Here is an 18,210-nt window from a genome sequence, read left to right on the forward strand (position 1 = left end):
TAATCAATTATCATGGGCATGTAATCGATTACCAATTTTTTTGAACGTTGAATTTCAAATCTCAAGAGTCACAACTTGTGACAAAATATTTTCAAAATAGTGTAATCGATTACACAATATTTGTAATCGATTACATGCCCAGTGGTTTTTGAATGTTGGATTTCAAACTTCAAAATGAAGAGTCACAATTTTTTATAAAATAAACTATGTAATCGATTACACCATTATAGTAATCGATTACCAATGACTGATTTTGAAGAAATTGCAAAGAGTAACAAATTTTATAGTGACTGGTGCCAAGAGTCACAACTTTTAAAGTGACTGGTTTTTGAAGAAATTGCCAAGAGTCACAACTTTTTTAAAGTGACTGGTTTTGAAGAAATTGCCAAAAGTCACAACTTTTAACATGGTTTCTTCAAGAGCCATCAAATGGCTATAAATATGTGACCATGGCACGAATTTCAAACAGAATTCTTAACATCTTTCTAAAAGTTTTTGTTCAACACTTGCTTTGTCAAGAAAAGTTCATTGGGCAAAAAGTTGTGCTATTCCATTTTCTTCCTCTCCTCCATTCTTACAAAAAGCTTTTTAAGAGACCGACTCTTGGTTGTAAAAGTTTTCAAGAGACGGTCTACTTGGTTGAAACACTAAACACAAGGGACCAACGTTCCTTGGGTTCATTGCAAGAATCGGGATTTGCTTCTTGGTTGATCACTGGACACAAAAGACCAATGTCTTTTGGGTTCATTGCAAGAAGTGGGTATAACTTCTTGGTTGTTATCACTGGACACAAGGGACCAACGTCCTTTGGGGTTCATTGCAAGAAGTGGGAATAACTTCTTGGTTGTAATCACTAGACACAAGGGACCAACGTCCTTTGGGGTTCATTGCTTGTAAAGGATTTTGCAAGGAGTGGAAACTCTCAAGTGGGATTTACTTGAGGACTGGATGTAGGCACGGGTTGTGGCCAAACCAGTACAAATCCAGTTTTGCATTCTCTCTTCCCTTAATCTCTTTTACATTCTGTTGTGTTTATATTTCTTTAAGGTTACTTTTCTTTATTTGTTATTCAAGTAACTAATAATTAAAGAAATAATTAAATCTAGGGAATATCTAAGTAAGGGAAATTTTTAATTAGAAATAGTCAACGAAATCTTAATTCAACCCTCCTCTTAAAATTTCTGAGGCCACTTGTCCAACATTAACCCATACACTTACTCACCACACTAAGTGCTTGTGCTAGGTCCGATCTTGTGCACACCATTGCATACATGAGACTACCTACAACACTTGCATAAGGACATGAGACATGTATTCCATTTTTTATTCCGACTGAGTGGCATTGATTTTAGTGAAACAATTGGATGTTGTCAAAGGAGTACAAACTGATTTTATGGATGTCATCCCAAAATGATTCAACTCTTTCTAAATGTATTCCTTTTGACATAAGAAAAGATCCTTCTGGACTCGATCTTTCTTGATCTCCATGGCCAAAATCTTTTCTGCAACTCCCATATTTTTCATATCAAATTCACTATTGAGTAGTGACTTCAGATTCTGAATTTTAGACTTCTCTTGGGAACCATCCTCCACCTTACTAAGTTATACACATGAATCCTAGGGACTTCTATTGTACCCATGAGAAAAATGAACTTATTGAATCTCTTGTATCATTGCCATGGAGATTGTTGATAAACCACTTTCTGGGTGGTATTTTGTGTGAGCTTTTGTGCCATTTTGTATGTATTTTCTTGGCAGAAATCACACTTGGACACTAGTTTTGTATTACAAAAGTAAAACCGTTCAATTGAGTGAAAGAGTCAGAAATTTCACAAATTTATGAAGATTTGAAGACTCTACACTTGATCATGTGTTGGAACAAGTGGCCTCAGAATAATTAAGAAGGGGGTGTTGAATTAATTATGAACGTGTCTTGACTAATTAAAAATTATCCTTCTTAATATTACTAGATTCAATTAGGCTTTACTACTAATTTATGAGAAAGTAAAGAACAGAAACAATAACTTAGACAAAAGTAAAGCGGAAATAAAAAGTGCACAGCGGAAAAGTAAAGAGTGTAGGGAAGAAGAAAGCAAACACAAGATTTATACTGGTTCGGTAACGACCCGTGCCTACATCTGGTCCCCAAGTAAGCCACGGTTCTTGAGATTTCCAATAACCTTGTAAAATCCTTTACAAGCAAAGAGCCACAAAGGATGTATCCTCCCTTGTTCTCTTTGAACAACCAAGTAGATGTACCCTCTACTTAAAGAGAACCGCAAAGGATGTACCCTCCCTTGTGTTCACTATTACAACCAAGAAGCTACCCGCATTTTACACAGAATTCTCAGACGGTTAGTTCTTTGAATTCAGTGTTTGGGCAAAGAATTCTCAGACGGTTAGTTCTTTGAATTCTTTGTTTGGGGAATCAAAAGAATTCTCAGACGATTAGTTCTTTGAATTCTTTTGGCAAGAAGGAGAAGGAATGAATCAAAAGAATTCTTAGACAGTTCGTTCTTTGAATTCCTTTGGGAGAAGGAATGAATCAAAAGAATAGCACAAGTTTTTGACCAATGAACTTTTCTTGACAAAGAAAGTATTGAACCAAAACTCTTAGAAAGATGTTGAGAATAATTGAATGAAAATCATCTTTTTAAAATTTGTGCCACGGTCACATATTTATAGCCATTTGATGGCTCTTGAAAAACCAAGTTAAAAGTTGTGACTCTTGGCAATTTCTTCAAAACTAGTCACTTTAAAAGTTGTGACTCTTGAAAAAATTTCAGAAACTAGTCACTTTAAAAATTGTGACTTTTGGTAATTTATTTTTCAAAATCAGTCACAGGTAATTGATTACCATTATAGTGTAATCAATTACACATCAACAGATGTGACTCTTCATGTTTAGATTTGAAAAACAAATGTTTAGAAATACTGGTAATCGATTACAAATGTTGTGTAATCGATTACACAAGTTTGAAAATGTTTTATCACAAGTTGTGACTTTTGAAATTTGAAATCCAACGTTTAAAAATATTGGTAATCGATTACATACCCATGGTAATCGATTACTACTTTGTAAAACAGTTATAAAAGTATTTGGGCTTCTGGTAATCGATTACTGCCTTCTGGTAATCGATTACCAGAGAGTAAAAACTCTGGTAAAATATTTTTCTTTGAAAAATTCTTTTGGACAAATTGTGCTATTCAATCTTTTCTTTTGAAAAAAAATCTTTTTATATTTATCTTGATACTTTTCTTGAAGTTCTTGCATATCTTGAGTCTTCTCTTGAATCTTCACTTGAATCTTGATTCTTGATTGAACGACTCTTTAATTCCTGAAACTTGTTTGACTCTTGATTCTTGACTTGAGTCTTTGGCATCATTAAAATAAACTTGGAAATCTTTGCTTCCACATCATGATTGTGGTACATTTACCACGACTGTGATGATCAACATGGCCATAATAAAGTGATAGCAGTCCTCTAGAACAACGTCAAAATCTGATGAGGGTCGTGGTCAATTGATGAGGGTCATGGTAAATCCACAATGGCCTAAGGCTTTAGCATCACTTCTGACCACAATTGTAGTGAATTGACCATGGTCGTAGTGTGCCTTTTCATAAAATATCTTTGAGAAACTATATATAAAGGTCTTTGTCTTTGCAAAGAGGATTCATTCAGTTTTATTCTTACCTTTTATGAATTTAAGAGAACCTTAAAGGCTTTTAAGAGTTGAAGATCATGGACAACATCGTTAGGATGGATCGTGATCATCATTCCTGCCTATTGGTATGTCTATGTTTACTCTTTATAGAATTACTAGTTTTCTCTTATCATGAGTGGCTAGTCCCCCTAGTGTGGGGGTTATGATGTAACTATCCAAATGTAATTTTCTTCCTTACTTTAATGTTTATTTGGAACAGTCATTCTAATACTCAATTGATTGCATGGTAGTGATCATTTGCATGTAATTGATATAGCTAAGTAGAGAATGTTTTGCACCAAATTTCCTGATCAAGTTGTTTGGGTAATCTCAAATAAATTAGTTAATCTTTAATTAATCATCCCTAGAATTGATCTTATCCTTTGACTAAATTGATAGATCCATGATCATTGGCATATTGATTTAAGGCAAAGAGCATCTTTTGACCTTGATCATAGGTTTTAGTTGATTTTGGAAATCGATAATTAATTGGGGAAGGAATTTCACTAAGACTAGGATTGGGGAAAAATTGGTACTTGTGAGTCATAACCCCTAGTCATTCTTATCATACCTCAAAATCTCTTTATATTCATTTAATTTCTTTCTTATAAAAACCAAAACAACAAAAATATTTAAATTCTTAATCATCTCTATTATTAGTTTAATAAACTTAACTAATTAGAAATACAACTAGTCCTTTGGATTCGATATCCGAACTTTCGAGTCCACTGTTACTATTGTGTAAGGTACATTTGCCTACTATTGTGTAAGGTACATTTGCCCTTATCCGAGCATAACATATTTTACACATCAATTGCTTCAACTCATAGAGAGACCCTTTCAACCTACAAACATAATTTTTCTTCCTTTGCACCTCAAAACCTTAAGGTTGTTGCATTAGAATGTCTTCCTCTAATATTCCATGGAGAAAGGTTGTTTCGACATCAAGTTGCTCTAACTCCATGTCCAAAGATGATACAAGAACCAGTAAAACACATATTGAAGTATGTCGAACTACTGGAGAGAAGATCCTGTTGTACTCCACTCTTTTTTTCTAATTGTAGCCTTTTTCTACCAAACGTGTTTTATGCTTTATGATTTCACCACTAGACGATCCGGATTTCATCTTGAAGATCCACTTGCACACCACTACTTATCTACCTTTAAATAAATCCCATGTCTTGTTTTTTTAAGGGATTCAATCTTTTCATTCATAGCTATCGTCCACTCTTCAGCTTCAAAATAAGAAATTGCTTCCTGATAATTGGTTGGTTTGAATGAATCGATTTCTTCTGCTAGCTATAGCCCATAAAACACTATATTATCAAAGTCATATCTGTTAGGTGCTTTGATTTGTCTTTGAGACTTTCTGGGTGTTGTGGTTTTTCACTGCTTTGTATTGTTCTAATTCATCCAATTAGAATCCTCAACTAGTGCTTAATTCTAATGTTGAGGTTGCATTTGAAATTTCTAATTAGTCTCATTAGGTGCTTCAAACTGCTTCTAATCACTAAAGTTTCTAATTGTGGGACACTCAAACTCCACCTACTTAGTGACACCCTTAGCCTTGTTTGAATATTCTTCAGATTTAGAATCCAACATAGAGAGTTCATTAAAGATGACGTCTCTACTTAAAATGACCTTTTTTTCTGACAGAGACCAAATTTTGAATCCTTTGACTTTATCTCCATAACCCATAAAGACATCCTTCTTAGCTCTAGGTTTCATCTTACCTTCACTTATGTGATAGTATGCTAGACATCCAAAAACCTTCAACATTGAGTATTTAGCATATTTGTGAGACCATACCTCAATAGCAGTCCTAAAATCTATGATAATGGGCGGGGAGCGATTCACGAGATAGCATGTAGTACTGACTGCCTTAACCCAAAAACTCCTATTCAACCCTGAATAGGATAACATTCATCTTGCCCTTTCCAACAAGGTCATGTTCATTCTTTTAGCTACTTCATTATGTTGTGGAGTATAGAGTACAATATGTTGTCTTGCAATGCCTTCATCTTTACATAATTAATTGAATTTTGTAGAACAAATTTCCAAGCCATTGTCAGTCATAAGACACTTCATTGTCTTTCCTATTTAATTCTTTATAAGAATTTTTCAATGCTTGAAACATTTGAAAACTTCAGATTTCTGCTTCATCATGAATACTCATGTCATCCTAGAGTAATCATCGATGATGGAGAGGAATTACCCTGCCCTTCTTAGTGATGGAACTCTCAAAGGCCCCCAGCAATCAAAACAGACATAGTCTAATATGGCCTTTGTAGTGTGCATAACCTTTGGAAATTTTGTTCGATGTTGCTGTTAGACTTTTGGCAAACATACCAATTGACGTTGTAGGTTTCACATTTATAAAAGAGTTCGTCTCTACAGGGACTTGAGTTTACTTACTTCATTCATATAAAGGTTATCAATTCAATAGTTATTTACAAATTTAATCGAATATCATTGGTTTGACTAACTAAAGACAACTTAAAGTAAAAGAATAGTGAAAATAATGGAATTATGAGAATAACGGAAATACAAAAATAACGGAATTCAGTGCATCAGAAATACGTAAATTGCAGAAACGATTTAAATTAATTCAAGAAAACATAGGATTGGATTTCATCATTCATACCCTTAGTATCCTAAAAAGATTAAAATATAAGAATCATTTTCCAACATTACTGATGCACACATTAAATTATTCCAAGTCGATCCCTCGCACTTGAAACCTAAGAATATTTACTAAATATCGATCCCTCACATATGCAGTAAATATCCCAACATTACAATTATATTCTCATGCCTTTTGCAATCAAAACATTATGCTTTATTCCTAGTAATGTAACATAAAAAGTAAAATTATTCAGTTCAATTCTAAGATTACTTTCCAGTCTCACTTAAAATCCAATTTCATGACACTAGTAATCAAATAGAATCAAGCATTACGAGTAGAACGAAATTACCAATAATGAGTAGAAAAGATTCATACATATATAATATCAAAAAGGATACAAAATGGTACAAAGATTACATCCAATCCTTAAGAAAAACTAACCGATTTGTGCAAAGCACAAGACTAACAAGAGAAATGACGAAGGAAGTGATCCACGGTCACAACTCTGCAGTGCCTTGACTCCACTTTTCCTTTTCTCCTTCTTCTTCACTCTTTTTCTGCATTTTTCTATGGTTTTTGGTTCAGCTGGGATGATTTTCTCCTTCAACATGCATGGCTATTTATAGAAAATAGCCTAAGAGAGCAAACAAATTTTCCCAAGCAAGTTGTAGCTCGCCCAGGCAAATTTGTTGCTTACTGTTGAAGGCATCCACTCGCCCAGGCAAGTTGCTTGCTTAGGGCTAAAGTTACATTTTAGCCCAAACGAACTGGCGAATTTGAAATCAGAAATATTTGAGAAAAGACCATTTTGCCCTTCCTTTTGGCTTTGTTTCTGGATCTAACAAGCAACCATCAAAACCTACAAAATCATGGATGAATCTTTCATATTTAAAAAAAACATTAGAAAATGTACAATACATACACACACACACACACACACACACACACACACACACACACACACACACACACACACACACACACACACACACACACACACACACACACATGTATATATAAACAACTAGATTTAAGGGTAGTTTATAAGAAAACTATTATAATCAAAGGATAAGTGCTAACAACTTAATCCTAAAAATAAATGAAATTTGGCACTTATCAGTTGCTTCCTATAGACACAGTGCTTACAAAACTGAAAAGGCTCCATCTTATGATTTCCATGTAAGCCTTACTTGCTTAGAATATCAAATCTTTTTCCACTCATATGACTCAAACCTAGATGCCACAAAGAATTATCATTGGACGAGTCATTGGACGCGTGGCTCCCAACTTGTGAAATAGTTGAGACAGATCTTGTCATAATGGACCCTTGAAGGATGTACATATTGCCTCGCTTGGTCCCCTACTTACCTCAGACTTCCCTTTCCATTTGATTTTCATAATTCCACCTTCAACCCAACAAGAAAAACCTTTTGAATCCATGGCACCCATAAAGACTAGATTTTTCTTAAGTCATGCAATATGACGAACCTCAATTAAGGTTCCAATAATCTCATAATGCATTTTGATTTGTATAGAACCTATACTAACTAACTTGCAAGGAGTATTTTTACCCATTAGAACATTACCGCCAGACATTTCATATGTTAGGAACCAGCATCTATATGGACACATATGATAAGAACAACCTGAGTCCAATACCCATTGTTCAGAATGTTGTTGTGGTTGTTCACCAATGCCAGAACCAAATCATCTTCTGATGATGAATCATTATGAATTTCAGCAACAAAATGTTTTTTTTTTTTTTGCTTTCTTTGGACAATCTTTCTTCCAATGACCAAGTTCTTTGAAGTAATTACAAATGTACTTGGGATCAACCTTGCTCTTCTTGCTACCTTTTCCTTTCTTCTTCTTCTGTCCTTTAACAGAATCAGCCACCGATAATTCGAACGCAGAGACTTCATTACCATTCCAGATGTTTTCATTTAAAGCTCTATGGAATAGAGATTGTACTTGAATTCTTCAAGTGTAATGGAATCCTTGCCAACACTAAGAGAACTCACAAAATTCTCATATGAAAGAAGGGGAGAGGCTAACAGAATCATTGTCAGATCTTCATCTTTTATCTTGACATCAATGTCACGGAGCTCCATCAATGAGTTTAACTCATCAAGATGTTCTTTCAGTGGTGTACCTTCTCTTGTGTGGAGGCCAAACAAATGTCATTTCAGAAGCAACTCGTTGTAGATTGATTTTGTCGTGAAGAGTTTCTCCAACTTGAGCCATAACGCAGAAGCAATTTTCTCTTCAGAAACTTTATGAAGAACTTGATTAGACAGCAATAAGAGAATCAATGAGTGAGCTTTTTCATCTTGCAACTCAAGGATTGACTTATCAACCTTCGACGATTGACCGGAGAGAAATGCTGAGATTCCTTGTTCTTTCAACAAGGCACATATGTTGATGCGTCAGAGGTTGAAGCTATTATTCTTTGTAACTTTCTCAATCTTGATTGTGTTGACCATCTTCTTGATCAAACTTGAAGATGCAAGACAATTAGAACATAATGGTTGATCTCTTATGACTTAAACCACCATGAAATAGATGTGGAACTGATTAGAACTAAAGCTCTGGATACCAATTTTTTGGGTTTAAGATTGAGAAATACGCAAACGAATAAGGAAAATAGATGATAGAAGAAGAAGAAAGATAGCACATTAATGGAAATTATATTGTGAATAACATAAATAAAAAAATATAAAGAAATTGGGTTCAAAAGCTCTCTTTAACTTGTATACTTGAACCCTACTAACTAACTTCTCTTATAGGAGGGTAAATATAATAGAATAATTGAAAAATGGTTACAACATATTTAAAACAGTTACAAGATAGAACCTTGTTAATGAACCATCTAAACAAACTAGATGATGCATAGGTAGACTAGACTGGATGCATCACTAGATAAAAGATAGATTCCAAGATAGAGGGCTAAACTGGATGATACAGACAGTGTCATCTAGTCACCTCTTTCAGTGTCGTCCAATCCTTTTCCCAACACCTACACATGTAATGAGTTACTTTGAACTACCATAGTCTATTTGCCAAAATATCATAAATAGGATTGCTAGGTTTTTTTGGGATGGAGATATGCAAAACAAGAAGATACACTTGCTGAATTGGAGGAAGATGACCCACAACAAAAAGCATGGTGATCTTGGTTTTCATGTAGCTAGAGAATTTAATAAAGCGATGCTAGAGAAGAAATGGTAGAGATTGGTCAATCACAAAAACTCTCTCATGGCCGAAGTTTTGAAGGCTAAATACTTCCCTAGATGTGATTCTCTCTCGAATTCACAATCATATGGTTGACCAACGATTACTAGCAATTCCAGCTTCATGTAGGCGAGTTGCAACCTACAATTCACCCTTATGGGATCGCAATCTTTTGCTCTTTTTTCTTCTCTCTTCCAATTCTCTCCCTCTTATTTTTTCACAGGGGTGGACAAAATCACTCTATCAATAACAAGAATACATTAGCAATTCAATTTCAAATGGTTTGAGCTCGGAAGCAACCCACTATCTATCGATAGGCTAAAACAAATTGCTATTGAATGCTTTGCCTATCTATTATATTATGGGCAGCCAGACCATTTATACTTCAACAAAGAAGCATGTGTATTTTCAATAAAAGAAATTTTTTAGCCTTGATCCCAATTTAAAACTAAACAAGTCCTAACTAATTGAATACACTCGATTAATAGAGTCCACTAGTGGGACTGCATTGGATTCGACCACTAGTTGTTTTGCTATCGGTCGAATGTGGTCCGTATATATGGAACTGGTCAGAAAACGAATATGCTCCAAATATCTAGTTTTGGATCCTTTTAACGGGACTGGAACCGACAAAGCCATTGGATTAATTGGGCGAGTTAGCCCAACAAGAATGTGGTCGTCTAGATCGTACTTACCCAACTAAAGTGAATCTCATCTTCATGAAGTTTTATGAACTAAAGATAAATGGATACCCAATATAGGTGATAGTCTACTAAGGTAGGCTCCAATAGAGGAGAACCATATGGAACTGCTAGTGGCGAACCTTATGGACCCTAATTCATGTAAGTGAGATGCAGGGACATTAGCACAACTCCTTCCTGAGGATTGCTATTTAAAAATTATGAAGATCCCCTTGAAAAGTAGACCTTATCCAGGTCGCATCATCTGGAAATTCACAAGAGATGAGGTTTATTGAGTTAAATAAGGCTACAATCTTGGAATGGGAAATCACATGGAGTCTCAAGCCTCTACGAACTCCATCACTGGTCATTTTTGGGAGCAGATCTAGAAGGTGGAGATAGCTCTGAAATGCAAGTATCTGGTCTGGAGGGCATGCTAATACATAATCCTAGTTCATTCGAATCTACAGAGAAAAGGAATATATATTGATCCCAGTTGTCCCATGTGCAGATTCGATAATGAGAGGATAGAGCATGCCCTCATTTCCTTCCCTGAGGTAAAGCCCCTTTGGTTTGCCTCGTTAGTAGATTATCATCCCAAAGATGATGAAATGCTTAACTTACTTGCTTGGATCAGCCAAGTCTTTTATTTTAAGGATGATGAGCTTGCGGCAAAAACAATTGAGTTACTATGGGTAATTTGGAAGACAAGAAATGATACAGTGTTCTCTAACAAAACAACTATAGTGGAAAGAGCTCTGGCCATAACTAATTTTTTGAGTTGCTACAAGGAACCTCAGGGTATGAACATTATGCAACCTACTCAAATTTCACAACCCACATGGAAGCCACTTGATTTTGGACCCATAAAGGTTAATTTTGACGCATTTGTCAAGAAAAGTATAAGCACTGGTGTTGGACTTATCTGCAGAGACAACATGGGGGAGATTCTGGCCGCAACAACAATGTTTTGGCCCAATTTCTTTGAGCCATCCATTGCAAGAACTATGGCCTTTAAGTGGAGTATTCAAATCGCTGCTCATTCAGCATTACCATAGACAATCTTTGAGATAAATTGCTAGAAGTTGTCTTCAAGCTAGAAAAGAAAAGCCTTAAAGGACTGCTCTTATATGGCGGAATTGGTGAGAGTGTTCTTCATTAACACAGAGGGGTTGGAGCACCTCCCTACTTATCACTAAGAGAGGAGGAAATATGGTTGTTGATTAATTAGTTGATCTTACTTTTGATTTCAAGTAAAGGTGGGTATACGACCTAGGTCCTCAGACCGAGCGGATAAAATACCTCTTTTTTTAAAGTATGTATAATTATATTGAATTTTTGAGTCCGACCTATTAAGTTCGCAAACCTAGCAGACTTTATTTGTGGACTAACATACTACCTATTTAACCTACTTAAGTCCAATATGCAAATATCATTAATTTGTTATGTTAGATTTTGATCTTTAATTTAGATTATTATTGTTATTTCTTTATGTTTAAAATATTGATATATTATAGTGTGATAAATTTTAGTTAAAAAATGAAGTCAATTTAAAAAAAATTATTTTTCACTTTTTTTAAAAAAAATCAATTATTATTTGAGTTTGCAAACTAGTCCATTTATCCGCAAGTTTTTGCACACCGGATATGGACCTTGAAACCATGTCCTTTTATTTCATGAACCGGAGTTATCCGATCCGTCTAGACCGTGAACTTCATGGGTCGCGACTTAAACGAACCGAACCGATCCGTTCATCCACTCCAAATTTCAAACTGGATAAAGAATGTCTCTCGCTTAGTGTACCTTTGATCCAAGTTGATGTAATTAATCTTGGCAATATGCCGAAATATAAATTACATCTTACATAAAAAAAGATAAACAAAAAAACAATAACAAAAAAAATTAAACTAATCCATCTTAGAATGAAATTAAGATGAAATTGTATTAATTTGTTATGTATTTTTTCTATAATTTTGTTAAAGCAAGACATGAAATTTTAGAACTTTTTTAATAAAAATCAGGTCATATGTTTCAATTAGTAACTCGCCTATTTTGATTATGCAGACCATATCGATGATCGGTTCATAACATTGATTAGTAACTCGCCTATTTTGATTATGCAGACCATATCGATGATCGGTTCATAATATTGATCGAAGTCTTTTGAACCCAACCCAATAGAAAGTCGACATCAAGGAGAGAAAAAAAGTCCTAGTTAATCGTCCTTTGTCATCTTTTTGTTCATGTTTTTCCTAAACCCTTACGAAAAAAAATGTTGATTACGACAAAAACACAGGCGGTAGTTCTTATGTACTTATCGAAGTGACCTTGAAATCTAGAGCTTAATAATAGTGTCAAATTGGGGGAGGGGTTCCGTTCAATGAGTCAAGAGTTCTCGTAATCACCACCATAAGCAAATTTATTGTAGTAGTACCAGCATGCAGCATGGTCAAAACTTGGTATCAATCACAAGCACATGGAAATGCCGAAAGGGCTTTCCAAAACACTGTCAAAACTTGGTAACTATCATATAATCGATGGAAATGCTTAAGGGTTTTCCTTACAGTTTATACATCATGCAATTGAAATGAGAATGTGTATACTGCACAGCACCATGACTTTAAGCCACTGATGTATGTTTCGATCACCTAAACCGGAAAAGATTTTTGTCCTCAATTGCAAAAACAAATTAGGAGCAAATAAGAACACACTCTTAGGCTGTTTTTTCTTTATTCTGGTTTTCATCTTGAGCATTATCACCTATAGTAGATGCCACTTCTTTGCTGTTTTGATCATTCAGAGAACAAGCTTCAATAGCAGGCACATGTTTGTTGCTTAGAGCATTGACAGGTGGAGTGGCTTCAATGGGTTCCACTTGTTTGGAGTGTTGATCATTTAGAGGGGTAGCTTCAGTGGTTGCCACTTGTTTACTACTATGATTATCATTTTGAGGAGTACTGGCTTCAGCATTGGTCACAGCTGGGGACGAATCCATCAGACTAGCTGCAATTGCAGCCCTTAGATCCTCATCTTCCATGTCTAATAGCATTTCATTTTCCCCATGAGAAAGAAACTGATCGTAATGCTGTTGGTGCTCGTTAACTCTCGGGTGTGGAGCCTGTACTGAGTTGCAAGATTTAGTTATCCTCTCAGCATCTTCGGGTGAAAGCCACTGCCCAAATCCATTAGAAGCTTCAGATGAGGAGATGGGGAACTCTTTTGGAAAATTTCCTCTAACCAGGAATATGCTCCACCCAAAGCCTTTCAAAGAGTCAAGATAGGCAGAGAGGTAAAACTTGGAAAGGTGCTGTGGGGCTGCATAGAGACTGTCAAAATTATACCACTCCCCATTCACTTTGCGGATACAAAACCAATGGTCTTGTAAATGACAAATGAAGGCATTTTCCAGCTCAGGGTCAATCTGGGCAGGCTCAGCAACTGGAGAGTCAAGAGGGATAACTTGTAGGTCCCAAACTTCCAGAGCCTTTTGTAAAACCTACAGAAAATTAATATTTGATGCATGCAACAAACTTGTCAGTGATTTCACAAATGACAAAACAAAAAACTACTTGTAACCATAGTTATAAAAAACAGGCTGGAATAGCTGGTCCAAGAACCAGTCAAGACAACCCAGAAAACAGATGGATCAGGAAACCAGTCAAACTGATCATGAAGCAATGAAAAGCAGTAAAAACTAAAGACAAGAACTTGTGCAGAAAACCTACTGAATTTTTTTCTAGTTAATTTTTAAACTTTAGATTCTAAAATATTTTAAAATAAAGGTTCATATATGATATCTACATAAAGATAGCTATTATTTAACTATTTATTATGAATCTTTCATCTTATAGGACATGTGATATAGTTTATTCTAATTTAAAATTATACCTAACTTAATCTTCTTACAATCTTATATTAGTGTATTACTAATATATACTATATTTATTATTACAATTCTACCTCTATTCAACCACAGTTAAACTAATGAACCATACGCAAGTAACTTCACTAGATCAATGACCAGTCAAGTTTTAAAAACATTGCTTGCAACAATAATGTTTTCCCAGAATCCAAATCCTTCAAGGCTAAGGGTAGTGTAGTACTTGAATGATAGGTGTAACAACAAATAATGGATGGCAATATGCAAAACAATAGCAGTACTTGGATTTTGAAAGGAAAAGATCAAATGAAATCCAAAGACTGAATAATGCATATATGATAAATCAACTGGAACAATAGGATTATAAAAACAGTTAGGAATCAAATGTTAGAAATATCTTTTTAAAAACCTAATTACATTATTTATCTGGTAAACTGAAAGAAAAAAAAAAGTTAAATGTCCCCTTTAGATAGCACACTTTGTAGAGTTGTGAGACACACAAGTAGAGTGAGAAGATTCAGATCCCCATATTGCACCCCACACCTCTTTCCCATCCCCTTTCTCCCATTGAAGCCACTATTTGCATACCCACAGCCCTGGACCCAAACAGAACAAATAAATAAAACATAGATAAAGTTCTTTAAGCTCTTGTGATGTTGTTTTCAAATAAAAACATAACATGTATTAGTTTTTCAGCTATTTCATCCTCCTTTTTAATATTTTCATGGCTGAAAAAATATAATACTTATGGTATACTTTTGTTGGAGAATAACACTGCAAACACCTACAGAACTTACTCAAGTTTTGTCCAAAGAACTAAGATTTAGGATTCTTTAGTTAATTGGCATGCTCAGATCAATCATCATTTAACTAAACCATTTATTTGAACAAACTTTAATCTTAAAATTATTCATTTGATAATCTGATAAAACAACAATTTCCTGGTGGTGCGTCAAACACATTACATCAAAAGATTTGGATTGTATTGCTATTGGATATATACACCCCTAACCATACAGTCAAAATATTTTTATGCTTTGTCTATGGAAAATTTAGAGGTAAAATATTTTTTGACTTCTCTATGGAAATGAACCAATGCAGTTAAAGTAGTTCTATGCTTTGTCTTCTCTAAGGAGGGAGAGGCAAGGAGGGGTACAAATACAATTGAGATAAAAGTGACTAGAGGGAGGAGGCTTCAAAAGCAAAACCTTATAGATGCAAAACACAAAAGCATGTTACAAAAAAAGGATCAAATATCATTTCCAACATATATCCATAGCCTATGATACATCCCTTCTCTACTTCTGACAGCTGTTAGTGCAAAAAGACATTAAGTGTCTATTTGATGTCTAGAATTGAGCGTGGAATTGGACCTTCAAAATTGTTATATTTGGAAACACTTTTAGAATTAGAATCATCATTCCCTATATCAATTCCATAGAATTACAAAATAACTAGTCCAAGTCCTTTCCAACAGGATTTAAAATTGTGCTCAACTTAAACATAGAAGACATGTCTCACTCAAATCCTACTCCTTCAAAGTTCAAAGACATTCAACAGGATTTGACAAGGTATGGATTTCCTATGTTATAAATCATCTCTTGATCTCTTTGTTGATAAAAAAAACTCACATATTAATCTTCCTCTGATCTTGATGACTCCCATTAGTTCTATAATTATTTCCATTCCTATTTGATTAAGAATAAAAATTGAGATAATGTATTAAATTCTTATTCTTTCAATTGTTGAAATTTCAACACTATCATAATTATTGTAATTATTCATATCATCTTGTATAATTTTTCTTTCTTATTCACACCACAATCTTCAAAATGATTCATTCCTATTCATTCTATCCTATAATTAATTAATTATTTATATTCACTCCTTTTCCAATATCTTAATAAAATTGAAAGTAAATTTAGAATTCTAAGTCTATGCACATATTCTTTACACAACCCCAACATAATATTTATGATTTTGAACCAATAAGTCAATTACTGACAGAATTAGAACTGCAATTAAAAACATAATTCTAACATGTCATCCAAACAGAACCAAAATTTGTCAATAGTGCACAAGCATAACAGCATCAAAATATCAATAATAAAACTGTTGAAGTAGTAAATTTACTGTACTAATTACACAGTGAAACACCAGAGCCAAAGGTGTACTACTAAAACAAATTATTTGTATGTAAGAAGGCCAAGCAAAATGGAAATTGAGGTCAGACAAATGGAAATGTATCAATAGCAGCCTCCAAATGGGATTGTGATTCTAGAGACATGCATTGTCTATGTTATCACAGGATTAATCACCATTAACAATTATCAGAAAGAAAATCCGAAAACAAAAAAATTACTTCACCATTATTAACATCAATGCATCCTATTTTTTCTTCCCTTTCTTCTGCATACGAAGTTTAAACTTCCATTCCCCTTTCTTTGCTATATCTTCTCCCCTTTATCTGTTTGCCCTATACTGTTTTCTATTTTTTATTGCTTGCAGGCAGCAGCAATTTTGTTTTATTTTCTTTTTGCATGTTTTTTTATTTCTTGATGGCAGCAACAATATTGTTTAAGACTTTGCCTTTTCTTTCCTTGACTTTCTCCTTTATATTTTGCTTCAGTACTATATTTTGTTTTAAGTACCATGAGTTTTTATTATTAATGATGATTAATGCATGAATTTTGAGTCTTTTTCTGTTTTCACGTTGCACCACACAGCACAAGGCCATCCTATCCAATGTCAAACAAGCAGTGCATAAACCAAGCTCCAGGCATCCCTACACATAATAACTCTTCACAAAACTCAATTCCTCCTTATCCTAACAAAGCATAAGGCTTCGCATCCATGAAGTCAACTCCAGCCAAACCAAAACATATATTCACGCAAGCACCACAGTCAATAAGCTAATATTTAACAATTGAAGGAGTAGCTAGCACCACAAGAGCACCAAAAAACAAAAATCCTCAAACTACTATATAAAAACAAAAGAACCCTTAGAAACCGTTTCTATTCAATTAAAATCCGAACCATCCAAAAACGACGAGAAGCTCATCACATTCTCACGGACTCAGCTACAATCAACGGTGCCAAAGAGTAAAAAAAAGAAACAAATTGGGGAAAGAGAAACCCTAATCGAACCTGGATGCTGAAATCCCCGTCGAGCGAGACATTGTGCGACTCGAAATCCGCCGACGCGAGCGCTGGGAGCATGACCTGACGCTCCTTGCGGTCGAGATCGGAGGCAAGCGCGGCCAAATCGAACTCCGAGAAGAACGGGCCCTGCAGCACCGTGTTCACGCAATGCACCGCGCAGAGCTTCGACTCCTGCACCTCGTGGTACAGCATCCCTCCATTGCTCGCTCCTTCCATCATCGTCGTCGAATTCGCAATCTCAAACCATCTGCGAGGGTGTGTAAACCCTAATAATTGCGATTCACGTGCAGTGCGTTTTATTCGTGTTCTCTTGTGTTGTGTGAGAGGGAAAAGAGAAACTAGAAAGAAAGTAAGAAGTGGAAAGAATCGGAGGCAGGGACGTTAACGTAACAGACAACAAATGAAATGATAAATGGAAATAAAGGTTGTAGATTTTCATCACTGTTTGTTTCTTTTATTGCAGTGTTTGGTTGGTTGGATGTTAGTGTTAAATGCGGTGTCTTGTGTGTCGTCGTGTGGTGATGCCACGTGGGATTTCGGGAACGGTGATCTATCACGGGGACAATTGTTAAGGGTAAGTTTTAGAGTACTTTGGAGGCCGAATTTCATTGGGAGCTACTATTGGCACTGACAAAACCGCTATTCACACTACTGATGTCGGTTTTAAATACATTTTTTTTCCAAAAATACTCATTTTACATAAATTTGATTTTGTGGCAAAATACACAAGGGAATTATGTTCTTATTGTGTAAAAAGGGTGTAAAAAAATAAATAGGGTGTAAAAATAAATAATAGAAATATAATTGCAGTGTGTATTTTATCAACAGAATCATACTTTTGTTGTGTAATTTTTTTACACTCCTTTTACATAATAAAAATATGATTTCTTTGTATATTTTTTAGAAAATTTTAAATTAATTATAAA

General features: G+C 34.8%; 1 protein-coding gene across 1 annotated transcript; it reads right to left on the reverse strand.

The window, feature by feature from the left end:
* Positions 1 to 12,749: 12,749 nt before the first annotated feature.
* Positions 12,750 to 17,745, reverse strand: LOC100776098 (ataxin-3 homolog). Its single transcript, XM_003516886.4, has 2 exons — positions 17,270 to 17,745; positions 12,750 to 13,738 (listed from the first exon to the last, which is right to left on the reverse strand). The coding sequence occupies exons 1-2, from the start codon at positions 17,501 to 17,503 to the stop codon at positions 12,956 to 12,958; spliced, it is 1,017 nt and encodes a 338-aa protein (XP_003516934.1). The 5' UTR covers positions 17,504 to 17,745; the 3' UTR covers positions 12,750 to 12,955.
* Between the last annotated feature and the right edge of the window lie 465 nt (positions 17,746 to 18,210).

Source organism: Glycine max, chromosome 1 (assembly GCF_000004515.6).
Source record: "Glycine max cultivar Williams 82 chromosome 1, Glycine_max_v4.0, whole genome shotgun sequence".
NCBI lineage: Eukaryota > Viridiplantae > Streptophyta > Magnoliopsida > Fabales > Fabaceae > Glycine > Glycine max.